The sequence below is a fragment of the Lissotriton helveticus genome, chromosome 9 (assembly GCF_964261635.1).
Source record: "Lissotriton helveticus chromosome 9, aLisHel1.1, whole genome shotgun sequence".
Classification (NCBI taxonomy): Eukaryota; Metazoa; Chordata; class Amphibia; order Caudata; family Salamandridae; genus Lissotriton; species Lissotriton helveticus.
Window position 1 is genome coordinate 428,729,107 of NC_136070.1, and position 14,651 is coordinate 428,743,757.

A 14,651-nucleotide genomic window follows, 5' to 3' on the forward strand; every position below is an offset into this window, starting at 1 on the left:
AATGGCCAGTTATGGATGTGGTATCTGGGGAATAGGATTTGTCGCTCCAATTTAAATAGCTGAAAACTAGTTCCTCAGGGGTCTCCTAGTGTTTGCACAAAGTATACCCTCTGAGGTTGAGCATGAAGAGCTGGGTATGGGATGTGTTATTGATTATATTCGGCTCTGCCCCTGGAAGCACTGGCTTTCGTTTTGGACAAAGATGGAGTTAGGTCTCAATAGACTGATCATGCAAGATTGCATGAACCTGGACAACTCTTCCTTGATCCCCTGGTTGGCTTATGTTTCCTCTAACATAACCTTAGCAAGACCAGAACTTTATACTGATCCAAGTTATATATCTAAAACTGATCATAGATGGGTTAAAGAAGAGTTTAGAGACAAGGTGGCAACAGACCTTGGGGCTATGGCATTAAATAAACACTTAATACGTCATTCTACACTTGTGAAAACTGTTAGTTGACTAGAGCCTTATCTTACTTGGAATATATCTCACCACCAGCAATGTTGATTGACGTTCTTCAGGCTTAATTTATTTCCGCAGCTACTGCCTTCATATTATGGCTGCTTTAAAGATTCAATGCTGTCTTTGGGAAATTGTGATAATGTATCTGTTAATGATACTCTACATATAGTTTTGACCTGTCCAAAATAAAACTACCTGCATTTTAAATTCAGACGTCCACTTCTGAAACCCATGAATTTCAACCAGGTGAGACCTGCTTTTTGTTTTTAACTACACCTACAGTATTCTATTTTTTAATCATATTATCTTTCTGGGATCTTAAAGCAATCCAAATGTAACTTTTGCTGATGTCGACATTCATGAATTGTTTTTTACTGTGTCTGACTTTTATGATTTCAATTTTTTTTACATCGAATAAAGAATATTGATTGATTGATTCACTTTTGATGACTTAGCATAGGAACAAAGTTTTGATAAATTTGGCCGTGTGTCTCCTTCTATTCTCCTATATGAACTGCGACAGGTGGCAGCAATCTGGAACATAACACACAGGTGTTGATGAGGTGTTGTTACTTTTTGTACCGTAGGGCACATTATGCACTGCTTTAAAAGGTCAGCAGTGATTAGGAGTTCCAACTGAAATCGGGCATGTTCTGTGGCTCAGTGCACGTATTCCTCAACTTTTCATGGAGTGTACCTAGGCCTTGGGTAGAGTCAATAACATAAGGCTCACCCAGATTCCAGTCTGTATCTGTATTGAACATAAACAAAATATTAAAATCAGTTTGCAAACTTTAAAATCTGCTTCAGTTTTCTTGTAATCTCGGCCTCATTATTTTATCTGTTTGTAGGATCAGATGTCACATTTAAAGATGCAGAGTCATACAGTTGGATGGATCCTGACTTGTGGCATGCAACTTTGTCCAGAGATGACCTTGAAAATGGAAAATATCTATTTTCAGTGGACGAGGAACGAGTCCCTTGCCAATATGATGATGTAATTTTTCAGCCTGAAACCTCCTTCCGTGTAAACCTCAATTCAGCTGAGGGATCCATTGCTGTCAAAAGTATCTCCATATTGGGCAAGGTCAGAGCAATATCCAAATGGTTTTATTGTTTCATACAAGTCTGTATTATTCTAAAAGTTGGGCTTCAAGTTTATTGGCACAGCTGTGCTTGTTGGGTGAGTAGTTTGCAGAATATTTTGCTGGAAAGCCAGGAATTGCATGTAACCAAGTGAATGTTCCACCATTTCGGGTTTTTACACTTTTGTCAGAAGATTTGGCATTACATCAATCAAAATTAACATTAAAAAAATTGCAGAATGCTAATTGGTTATGTGTATACTTTTAGAAGTATTGCTTCGCAAATGTGGCTTGGATTTAATCTGGGTCAACATAAACCTAGTATTTTATATACTTTAACTTACATATGGAGGTCCACCGGTGCTGTCTTCCTTTTCTTTCCACGTTGTTGGTTTGGGGGAGGGAGTGTTTCCCAGCATTATCTGTTCCACAAAGTACATGGCGATGGTGGTAAGTGGAATCAAAAGCAGCAGTTTGTTGATTACTGTAATGCGCATTATAATACTTTTTCTCAAGACTCCTTACACCACCTCCATATGATCCACAAACACGCTGACAGGATTATTATGAAGACATCCAGAAGGATGCCTTTGACCGAGATGCTTCAGCAACTCTATTGGCTACTTACAAAGTACATATTACTTTTAAAATACTGACCTTTACTCACAACCTCTTTACATTGATATCTCATGTTACTTTGAAAAGAGAAATTACACCATTGTTATGCCTACTGTGGGATAGTGATGGTGTACAATTTTGGGCATGGTCCAGCCGAAAATAACCAATGCCCACTCTATGACCTCTACCAAGCATTGGTCATGGGTAGTTCAACTAAGAATAGCAAAGCGAAAAAAAGAGAGAGAGAGGTGGTTTACAACTTCTAATGTCTAATGCTAGAATCATCCACTGCAGACGAAAAAGACTGGAACTTCGAGGTGACACACATGGATTAAGTGTAGATAGAAGGTTAAAACCAGGGTATTGTAGCTTTCAAGTGTGGATGTGTAGGTATAATACGTCAGCGAGGTAGTGTGGGCCAAGACCATTTGCTACTTTGAAAAAGAAATCTGATATTTGAAGAAGGCAGTTACAAAGCTGTTTAGGGGGTATACTCTGGTAGATTATATAGTTTTTTTTTGTTGCAAACTTGTCTAGTGGAACAAAGGGGCATTGGGGATGCTAACTAGAAGTCTATTGAATACTAATAAGTTGTTTAGAGTTTTTTCTATATTAAGTGGTATATGTATTCTTAAAAAGCATATATCCAGTATGTTACAGGGCATAATTTTGCATTGTATAAATAAATGACCACTTGTTTTCCTCGGGTAAAATGATCTATGCCTGAGCGCACAGTACGGTTTTACTGTCCGTTTTGTACAGCAAGCTCTGTGGATTCTTAATCTTTACATAACATTGGCAGGTAAAAGCCCCGCCATGTTCTAGATTTCCAGTAGGTAGATGCACATGTGCTCCTAGAAGAAGTGATTTCAATCTGTTCTTCCAACCAAGAACAGTAGATTCTGATTATGAGGCTGTGTAGAACATCTGATAGATAAGTTGTAGGTAGAGAGGTTGTAGTCCTTATGGGAGCTGTGACTGAGCTCCCACACAGGCTACACTGAAGGACACCAATGGGTAAAACAGATTTCTCTAATGATGGTTGTGACTCACCTTAAGTGGTTTGGCACGAGCAGCAAGGCAAACCTTCTGCGAGATGTGCACGAGACATTTTGTGTAGCAAAATCAAAGAACAATCCAATTAAAGAAATAAAATCAAATGAAAAGATCTAACCAATTTGTATTAAACCAGATCCAAATGTAATGAGCAGCATACCCCATACATTAAGACATTAAGACAAGAGGTTCAGGAGATCATTAAACAAGTGTTCAATCTTAGTCAATGTGTAATACATAATATTCTCAGACAAGTCTTAGTGGGACCTATGGTGCAACATAGTCGATTTTGCACACGCCTTTTCTGGCAGATAGACAGGGGCAGCTCCTCGGCTGTGGCGGAGGAGCGTCACCCCACTGCTGAAATGAAAATACAACTATTTTATTTTCATTTTCTAGTCTAGGGCAGGCAGGGCCCTGAGTGGCGGTAGGCACTGCAAGTGCGCATGTCGGTTTGGGCTGACGTCTAGGTCCGCCTAGTCTAGGGCAGGCAGGGCCATGAGTGGTGGTAGGCACTGCAAGTGCGCATGTCGGTCTGGCCTGACGTCTAGGGCCAGCCAAACCTACATGCGCACTTGGATATTTCCAGGCTGTTCCTTGGAGATATCCTAGTGCTCAGGGGTACATGCTCCCAGACACTGGTGGAGCGCAAAACTGGCCAGCTCCGCACAATCCCAGTGCTTCTCTCATGCTGGGAGTAATAGCATGGGAGAAGCTCTGGGATTGCTGGGTTTTGGGAGCCTGTGCTCTCGAGGATTGTAGTGCCGGGACGGGAGCAGAGGAGCAGTGAGGCATGGCGTGGGAGCAGAAGATCACGGTGGCCGGCTGGAAAGGTAAGTTTTTATTTTTATTATTACCTAATTTTTTTCCGCCCCCCACCTCAGATTGGCAGCAGCTGCCTATGTAATTAGAACACTTAGAAATTCAGTAAACAAAAGTACAGTAAAGTAATGATAAAAAAAAGCGAAACATTACAATGCGGAAATCTACCATGAAGTGTTCGTTATGTTTTTATCGCTCAAAAATCATTACTTACCACTTTTCTATTGAGGTCAGTTCTTTTGTTGTACACTAAAAAAGTCGACGTTTGAAGACAAGACTATTCTTAAGTGTTAGTGCTTCATAAATGCAATTGAAATGGAACAAGGGAACTATTTATTTATTTATTCATTTGACATATCAAGAAACGTTACATATTTTCATAAAGCAATATGCAGTTTACATTTAGGTAGCAGGTGAATATTTCACATCTAGATGGGTAAGTAAATACCAGCAGGCAGTGGCAGGCAGTGGAGAAAAAAACCTCAGGGGTCTCTTCAACAAAGGTAAACATATATGTGAGTAAATCTATGCATGTAAATTTACTCTTACAATTTGTAGTAAATACTATTTGTGGCTATTCTCAAAGTGTATATTTACTAGAAAGAGTATGACTTACATGTCTCCACCCTGGAGCCAGGGCTGGAGCCTAATTTATGATGGTAATGTTTCTACTTGTCACTTTTCACATATAGCAGAGATCTTAACAGTTTATTAAATAGAAAAAGACTGCTTTTTCTAATGTTAAATATGAATGTGAATTAGTTTAATATATTTATTGTAAATGTAAAAGAAATCTAAATACGAGACCGCACTAGTAACTTATAAAATATGTAATTATTTTAAATATATTAATTTAAAATAAATCCTTTTTATTAACCCTTAATTAAAATGTGTATATGCATTCATTATTATAGGAAAATGTATTTAAAGTTATGTATAGAATTCATTGTAATGAGTTTCATTCTTAAAAAATTAAGTTGCATTTATTTTTAAATTAATAAAACTTCTTAAAAGATTTTAAAATAACACACACACACATATATATATTTATAATAAACAATATGGGTAACAGACTTTTTGCCCGGCGCTAAGTATCCCAGTTAATGGTCCCACTCAGTATTGTTTTCCAATCATATAATACAACACAATACTGAGATATTCAAAAGCAACAATTCACAACAAGTCTTCTTGAATGGTTTCTTCAGTTGTGTTTATTCTTTCTTTAAGTTTTATTCTCCATGTCAATAAATCCCAAAACAGTCTTAAATACTGTAAGAAGTCAGACACAAGTGAACACATGCTTTGCGCTCCACTGCGCTTCTTCAGGGCTGTCACAAACATAGAATGATATAAATTAAAATCTAAACATTGAGGTTCTGTAATTCTCGAGACTGACTCCATTTTATATTGTGCCACCATTTTGTGTTGCCCTCACGTAGGCCTGTGAAGGTAGCCTGGCGAACAAAGTGGCCTGGCCTTCTTAGTCCATGTATACATTAACTAGGTTTCTTTCTGACTCTGGAATGAACTGTAAGAAACTGACCTCTTCACCTGAAACTGACCTCGCAAAGCCAATTTCCCTGATCGATCTTTGTCTGAGATTGCCAATCAATGTTCAGGACATCGTTAACTTTTAGTTTCCTTGCATATGCCTTATCTTGTTCATCATCTGTTACTGTTTCTTTTTTATGTTTCTTCATTACATGGGTTATGCTTTCAATTATAGGTTTGTCCGGCTTTTGGAGATTGAATTTGGGACATTCCTAATGATTAACTTTTGGGTTGGGATACTGTACATGTAATCATGCCATGCCTTGCAGTGTCATCTAAATCAGATTAACCTTTGTGAACTATGTAATTATAATGTTTTGCCAATATCCTGCTAAAACCCCAAAGGCTACTCTCCTGCTGACCCTCCAGATTTTCCATTTGTTTAGGAATGTAATTGGTTCAACTCCCTTACATGCCTGGGGCAGGATAAAGAGTATATAAGACGTGAAGTAAGACCATTCTAGGAGACTGCCTGTTAATAAAAATGTTCTTTTATATTTCAGCTTCATGCCCAAATTCTTTATTATTGGTTTGAATGGACTAAGTATCAGTGAGACCCCTAAGAAGGAGTTCCGATTTCTTCAACATAATATCAAATAATCTAAAACATAATCAATCTATTTAACAACACACTTGTAGAATTAATAACACCGTTTTTACTCAAAAGCTTGTCAGGGCTACAGAGAGTACATTAGCTTCCAGCTCTCCCTTCATATCTTTACACATATTCTGTATATTGGTCCGATCTCATGACATTGAATTGATGGTTACATCCCAGCAGTAGCCCGTGATTAATTAATTTGTGACAGCCCTGAAGAAGCACAGTGTACCGCGAAACACGTGTTGGCTTTTGTCTGACTGCTTACTGTATTTAAGACTATTTTTAGATTTATTGACATGGAGAATAAAACTTAATGAAAGAATAAACACAATTAAAGAAACCAATCAAGACTTGTTGTAAATTGTTGCTTTTGTGGATATCTCAGTATTGTGTTGTGTTATATATATACACATATATATGTGTGTGTGTGAAATAAAAAGATTATTTTATTTTAAAATCATTCTATACTATATGTATATATATATATAGCAGGCAGTTATAGTTAGGATAATGTTTCCATAGAAACAGCATTTATTGACTTGCTACTTTCTTTTGTCATGAAGTCTATTATATATTGTTTGTATTATATTTTAAATGTTTTTAAATCTTGCATGTACTCTTATATGGCTGCAAGTTAGCCGAGCTAAGATTATTTGACTGATTGACTTGCCTATATCTTTGGCGTCGTTTGACAAAACTTTCCAAAATTTTCCCCAAAAAGTGTCATAGTGAGTCTGTTGTGCATGGAAAGTTTCGGGGTGACCCGTCGAGCGAGGGCTGAGAAAAAGGGGGGTTATGCGTTTTCCATGTGAATTCCCATAGGAGCTTTAGACACAACTGCAACCTAGACCGCTGAACGGAATTACACCAGGTTCGGAAGAAAGCTACCCTTTGGTACGCAGATAGTGCTTTTTGTTATATGGTGTAAATCCTTCCAGTTATTTTACAATAAATTAAAAGAAATCCACATTTTTATTCCTACCTGAAGGTAACAGGAGGGGTAGGTGTCCCCCAATGACCCTCAATATCCATGGGGACTTTATCCCTCTACTAGTAGTGCACCAGGAGGTGTGTTTGCAGAGTGGTGGCGAAAGAGGGCATGGCATTCCATCAGGTTTCACCAGTCTTGCTGTGTGGGACTTACTGGTGGTAACAGGAGGGGTAGTTGGCCCCCAAGGGCGTCCTTAAGGGGCAACTACCCCTTCTGTTATCTCCAATAAGTCCCATACAGCAGGATTGGTAAGAAGTCTTCAGAGGCCATGCTTCTCCACCGCTCTGCAAACGTAGCTCGTGGTGCACTGCTGCTAGTTGGGGGATGAAGTCCACTTTACTCCTGAGGGACCTTGGAGGCCAAGAAGCCCTCCTGGTACCTTCTGTAAGTACTACACAGTGGGATTCTTGAGAGCTGGTCGGAGGACCAGCCCCCTTTTCCCACCACTCTGCAAATGCGACTACTAGTTGAAAAACCAAAATTTTTTTACAGTTACCGGTTACAGTGACCTTATAGTTAGGAAATGGAATAAAAAAAAATCGAAATTCACTGAAAAAAACAAAGGTTCCAGAGACATTATTGTTTGGCTCAGGTTTCACTTGTACAAAACTAGAGAAATTCAGCAGTTAAAGTTAGCTGACCTAACTATAACTCACGCCACAGCAATGCACTGCTTATGAACTCACATATTACATCACTATTTTTTAATACATCATATCGCACATTTAAAAATGTTATTTGTGCTTTCGAACTTGTGGCAATGATCCTGCTTAAGACAAATATTTTATTTTCTGAAAATGGCCTTCATCTGTTAACGAGTGCCTTAAAGTAAGCTAACCTTTCCCTGAATTGACTCCCAGAAGAGGTAAATGGGGGAATCCGAAATGCTTTCTGTATGGCTTTTACTAACCTTTAGGCAGTGTTGGACTGGAACAGAAAATAGACCTTGGCACTGCTACCCAAACAAAAGTGGCCCTGATTAGCAAATTAGATAGGTAAAAAAAGTGGCACACCTTTACAAATGTGGGCACTTTTCAAATTGTAAAGACATGCTGTGTAGGTAAGGTAGGGGAGACTCCATGGATTTGAGCTTGCTGTAGGCAGTGTTTGTGGTAATAGGGGAATCAACTGTTAAAAACCAGCCCACCAAACCATAAAACAGGCCCACAAACAGCCAAAAAATACAGCGCACTGCCAGACTTCCCTGTAGGCCTATCCGACCCTGCCTTTAAGCAGGGGCGGTGGGTGACATTTCAAAGTGGTGGGGCGCAAAGTGATTAGCATACAGCACCGTAGCGAGCGAGCGCAGCGTGCGAGCCCGAACCCCAAAAGGGGGGTTTGGGGCGATAACCCCCCCCCCCAAGAAAAATTTGAAAAAAAAGAAGAAAAATCGAGCATTTTCAAGCAAATTTGAGAAAGCAGGAAGGTTAATAAAGCAATTGTGAAAGTGCAGTTATTACATTAATCGATGGCATAACATAGGTAGCTGCTTATTCAGTATAACCACAGAATGACCATGCACGGTTCTACAGCATATTCTAAAGCAGAACAAAACAAGTGGAACTACCCCTCCCTTAAACCATACAAAAGAGGATGAATAAACTAGTCAAATAACAAAAAACAGGGGAGGAATAGGAAACATACATGGGCAAAAAAGGGAAATGACAGAGCAAAATTTACAGCGTGATAAACCAGTAAAATTAATAAAATATCAGATATACATGTAATAGCAACCCAGCAGTAGGCTGCTCTCCCTCCTAGAGAGGGTAGAAGAACTACAAGGGCTGGCTACAGAGCCGTGAACACAGTCGGACGGCTCTCCGGAAGAACCAGTGCACAAATCTGGGGGAGACCTAAAGATTATGTGGTTTTAATGCATTCACCGCCATGTATCTGCACCAGAAATGCTCTGGGTCTGAGAGAAGCACTGGCTTTTGAGAGATTTTGTTGCTGCCGTCTCTTGCTCAGGAATGTGTGTGTTCTCCTGCTCTCTCCTCTGTGTGCTGCTTCCCCTTTAGTTTCCCCCACCTCGTCACTTTCATTGTTGCTTCCCTCTACTCGTCCATAGCTTCCTCCGCTCGTCCCCATCCCGCTCAACGTATTATAAAATATTTCACCTTTTCCCCATTAGCCCCTAGCCATTTGTTGCCTGGCACACCTTCCCATGCCTTCTAACCCTTTCCCAACACTCCTCTTTAATTTTTTTCAAACCTTTCAGTGCCTCCTGCACTATCTCTGAGTTTTTTTTATTTTTTATTTCCATTTCGAGGTTGCTGTGTGCGGGTGTGCTTGCACAACCAGGAGCCGGGGGCAGTTAGGAATACTTTGGTAATACTTTAGCATATCCCATTAAAAGCGTACATCCATCCATCCCATTAAAAACCACATCCACTTTGGGAACTGATGCTTGTCACACAAGTCCTTTCAGCCAGTGAGAGATCAGTGGTCGTTCAATACTCAAGAGGCAAACTTGAGGCAAAGTTGGCAGGGTATGCTCAGACGTGAGTCCCTTGCTCACTTTGCCACTGGAGCCATGGAAGGTGTACTTTCTTAAAGAATGTGACTGGGCTGCAGATGGCTACTAATTTCAAGAGACCTGTAATTTTCAATATACACATGATTGTGTTTTACCTCCTTTGGATCGTCTTACTCTCAAAAATAGCCAACAACTTTCAAAAGCAAGATCAAAGTCCTGAAATACTCTCCTAGACTGCAGTGGTTCTAAAATATCACTTCCAGCTGTGGGCCTCAGAAATATTCTTAAACCTGCTGGTTGATGTTTTATTACTGAGTCACCTGCTTTACTTCCTATGCCCTTATGGGACTCTAACAAGTCCAAGAGGCAGTCTGGCTCTCCACTCAGATCTCAGGCGTATGAAACGTAGAGTTGAGTGATTGCAAGCGGCATCCTGCACAGTTATTGCCTTACACTGACTTTTATCACAACAGCTAACATTTTACACACTGAAGTAGTCAGACTTTCAAAAACTAGGCTCCCTTCCAATTTCAGTCTTAGCATTTTTCTCACAAACTGATTACTTCTGGAACTATGTTAGAAAACAGGTACAGCTGTCAATGACATCAAAAGAGTAATTATTGAATGTATGGATATTCTCTCCAGGGCCACTTCAAAGGAATTTATACATGTTACTAATATGATGTGATCATTCAGTACAGCGAAATTGCAAAGGACTGTTGTGGACGTGGTAAATATCAAGATGTACAGGCAACATGTCAACATTAATTGGAGACCCGTCGTTTTGTTTGGCAAAAAATAATGATAGTCTTAAAACTTTCTTCATGTCAGTGAAAGTTAATTTGTAAAAATACCTTTCCCATTATCCCAATCTCTAAATTCACAATTCCAGATTCTGGCAAACACAGATCACAGCCTACATTTAGAGATATCAGCTTGCCACATGTCAGTGAGTAGGCCTTGCCTTGATTTGAGTTTTAGTAGTTGTAACCTTGCACTTATAAATGTAAGATAACTAAAATTACATTCAAGTGTTTCAAAATGCAAAGTGAAGTAAACAGCCTTTCCTTGGTTTTTAATGTGCTCGCAAGATTGGCTGGTGGCACACTGGCTCAGGCTCAGCACTGCATGGCCAATCACTGTGTGACTTCACTGTGAAGCCATGCAGTGATTGGTCATTCTGGATGTGCGCTGTGACGTTTGCCTGGCTGGTTGTTGCACAGCACTCACGGAATCTCGCCAGACCTGACTGCGGGGATAAGTGTGGTGAGTAGCAAATAAGTTAAAAAAAAACAACTCTGCTTCCTGTTTTAAGTGCCGAAATAATCAGGTTTTTTTCATTTTTTGGGTTGCGAATTCATTTCTTCGGCTATTTAAACCTTTATTGGACACGGTTAATAGAAAAAAGGGTTTGCCTCGTCAGGGGTCGCAAGCGCTATCTAAATGCATTTACAATACAGTTTGCCTAAAACGTGACGTGCAAGTGTTTTTACTAAGACATATGGTGATGCCTGAAATAATAAACACGCACCCTCGAAGGCGTTAGTCGTTAAGATCCGGTGTCAGCGCCTTCCCATTTGGCTCATCGCCCCCTCATGGGGAGCCGACACAACCTGTACCCTCAATGGGGCCCCATTTCCTGTGCTGAAAAGCCCATTCAGCGCCTCGTAAGTACCCTCATCATGATCCCAGTGAATCGCCCCACCCTACGCTTTAGCCAATTTTAAATCTGAAGTTTGGAGCGTTCTTTGCATGAAAGCACCAGCGTTTGAGACGACACGCTGCCAAACGAAAAATAATTAATTCTATTGAGGCTGGGGCTGGGCAGTAATACCCTTCATGAACTCTGGGGACAGATAACGAAGGCGTGGGTGATGTGGGGTCTTTACAGTAATTTGCAGCTTTATATAGCGCCAAGTAGCGAACGCGTCCCGAAGGTATCAAGCGCTAGTACAGGTCCCAGTGGAGTGTGCCGAGGTGGAGGACATAGCAGGACGCAGGTGAGAGCGAAGGGCCTAGGGAACAGTGCAATTGAGTCCATGTGAGAATGAAGGTCCCAGGAGTGAGTGCAGCAGGATCAGGAGGATAATGAGGATTTCATGGAGAAAGACCATGGGGAACTGGGCTGGGGTGGGGGGGGTGGAGAACTAAGTGGACGAAGAGAAGGCTAGAGAGGAGTGAGAAGTCCTAGGCTAATGTTGCAGGACCCAAAGCAGAGTGACCCATGCAATAAAGTGCACTGCCCTTTGCTTGTCAGCACACTCTCCCCCTCACTGCAGTAAGAGACAGACCATTGTAGGAGGGTGAGCCCCACAAACATTCCCTCAGGTCCTGGGGAGGGAAGTGTGCATGCAGTGTGTGTGATCAGACTTCTTAGGGTGCTGTTAAAGTGCCCTGCAACTAATGATGGTAGCTGGGTTCTAATAAGATAGCGCTGTTGCTGCTCCAAGAATCAAGTCAGAGCTCGGGCTCAGCATTCAGTGCATGTCTGAGGTCAGAGGGAGCTGTGTTATCCTAGGAAGTTCCCCGTGTAGGTCCAATGCACACTTAGGGACACTCTTACTTCTTATGTACCCACTGATGGAGTGGTCTGCTTTAAATCCCATGTGGCTGTAAGGTTTTGTAGGTGTGGCTCTGTGGACATGTGCACAGGAGGCTAAAAGTAGGAGCACACCCCACCTGCATCTGCAGCTGTGAAAATCACCCTATCCCCTTGATCTCTGCCATTTTTGGCCCTTGTTGTAACAATCCCAGCACTCCTGGGATTGTCACCTCCAACTGCAATATGCGCCCGAAACCAGAGGGGTTGGGGATGTATTTATTTGACACCGCCTTTGTCCGACCATCTACCTAATGCTGATAATTTCTTGTTCATCTCCATGAGAAAAATCATAAAAAACCCAAAGTATCATTAGCATTACCCTCGAGGCCCTGCGGGGTGTGCACGGTGTGGGGGTTCCTGACCTGGGTGGCTGCAAACAGACTGGGATCAAGCTGCACACAAGTCAATCCCCACCCAAGGCACTGGCTTGATTTCACACACAAGCGCAGCAGATGGCCCCTTCCAACAGGACACAGACCCACCTTGCCCCGCCAAAGGGCAAATCCCCTCTACTCCACACTGTACAATTCCTGCTTTTCCACAGTGCCTCCACTCAAAAAGGCACACGCACCCTCACTGCATTCCCAGTGCACAGAGCCTACTTTCAAAAGGGCACTGTGCCTCCCTCACACCTCCCTGTGTCACTGTTGTTGGCAGAGTAAGGGAGTGCTGCGGTTGGCCATCTCTGCCTATTTGTTTAGTGCTGTATTTGGGTCATAGTAAAGTATCTCTAATACTCCAGTCACGACACAGATCACACAGCGCTGCCGTGCTCACAGCCAGGTGCCACAGATCACACAGGGCTCTGCTGACGCCGTGCTCACAGCCAGGTGCCACAGATCACACGCTCCTGCTCTTAGTTGTCTGCTTTTTCATCTGTTAACTTAAAAAAATCAAAAAGTTCAAACAGACCACCGATAAATTCCTAGCTGTGGCCTGAGGAAGCACATTTTTGGGAAGCAAATGTAAAAATGAAAGTCGGAACAAGACTCGTGAATGAGGATTGTTTTCCTCTCCACTCCCAGCCCCCCCCCCAATCCCAAATTTGCCAGTAAGCCTTGAACTGCTTTCCTGTAATAGAAAACTGCATAATGCACGTGTTGTTCTGCTGTGGTGAGTAACGGATGACTGTCATTTCAGTGGGTCATTTTCCCATTTAATAGCTAGACCTCGGATCACGTATTCCTGCGCTGTTAAACCGTTAGCATTGTTAATCTGATTTGGGCATTTAAGGCTGCAGCCGTCTCAAGTTCTCCCTTATCAGGCCTGTGTAGCTCCTTCAGATCGGTGTTTTTTCTTTACATTCCTGCAAGTGTCAGAATGCAAAGAAAACACAATTGCTGTTACCAATCGTGACAACGTGAGGTCTCGGTGAGTAGTGCCCATGGTGCTGATTAAAGAACCTCCAGACCCCAGTTTATAATTTTTTTTTTTTTGTATAGCGCCGAAGTTAGCCCAAAGGCTGTCTGAGAGCTTTGCATTTGAAAAGTGCGAAGAGAAAAACCATTTGAAAATCAAAACCACAATTTGCTTCAGTTATATAAAATAATGTCACAGAACTGAAATAAAGATGAATTATTGTCAATCAAGAATGAGCTGTTACAGTTAAATTTATGAAATATATCCAGTGAGTTGTCGATTTATAGTTAGAAAAAATAGGAAGGTGGCAATGGAATATAAATGTAGAGCATGTAGTTCTGGCTTACCTGCCTGATCATATGTGAAGTTATGCAAATTCTCGTTGTATTACAATAGAATTAGATTAACATGCTGCTTGACAAGAACCACAATGTTTCTAAATCGGATCCCAGATTTGGTATTTGGTATTTTGGTATGAACTGGATAAATGCAACACAATAGATTTGCGAGCACATTAAAAACCAAGGAAAGGCTGTTTACTTCACTTTGCATTTTGAAACACTTGAATGTAATTTTAGTTATCTTACATTTATAAGTGCAAGGTTACAACTACTAAAACTCAAATCAAAGGCAAGGCCTACTCACTGACATGGGGCAAGCTGATATCTCTAAATGTAGGCTGTGATCTGTGTTTGCCAGAATCTGGAATTGTGAATTTAGAGATTGGGATAATGGGAAAGGTATTTTTACAAATTAACTTTCACTGACATGAAGAAAGTTTTAAGACAGTAAAATCTAGACTATCATTATTTTTTGCCAAACAAAACGACGGGTCTCCAATTAATGTTGACATGTTGCCTGTACATCTTGATATTTACCACGTCCACAATAGTCCTTTGCAATTTCGCTGTACTGAATGATCACATCATATTAGTAACATGTATAAATTCCTTTGAAGTGGCCCTGGAGAGAATATCCATACATTCAATAATTACTCTTTTGATGTCATTGACAGCTGTACCTG

The 14,651-nt window shown here is 41.0% G+C and overlaps 1 protein-coding gene across 1 annotated transcript in view; it reads left to right on the plus strand.

Annotated features, from left to right (window-relative positions):
- Positions 1 to 14,651, plus strand: part of AMN (amnion associated transmembrane protein) — a 184,736-nt gene that overhangs the window by 100,226 nt on the left and 69,859 nt on the right. Inside the window, exon 5 of the mRNA XM_078660223.1 lies at positions 1,318 to 1,553. Coding sequence (XP_078516349.1) covers positions 1,318 to 1,553 — 236 coding nt within the window. The remainder of the gene's footprint in view (positions 1 to 1,317; positions 1,554 to 14,651) is intronic.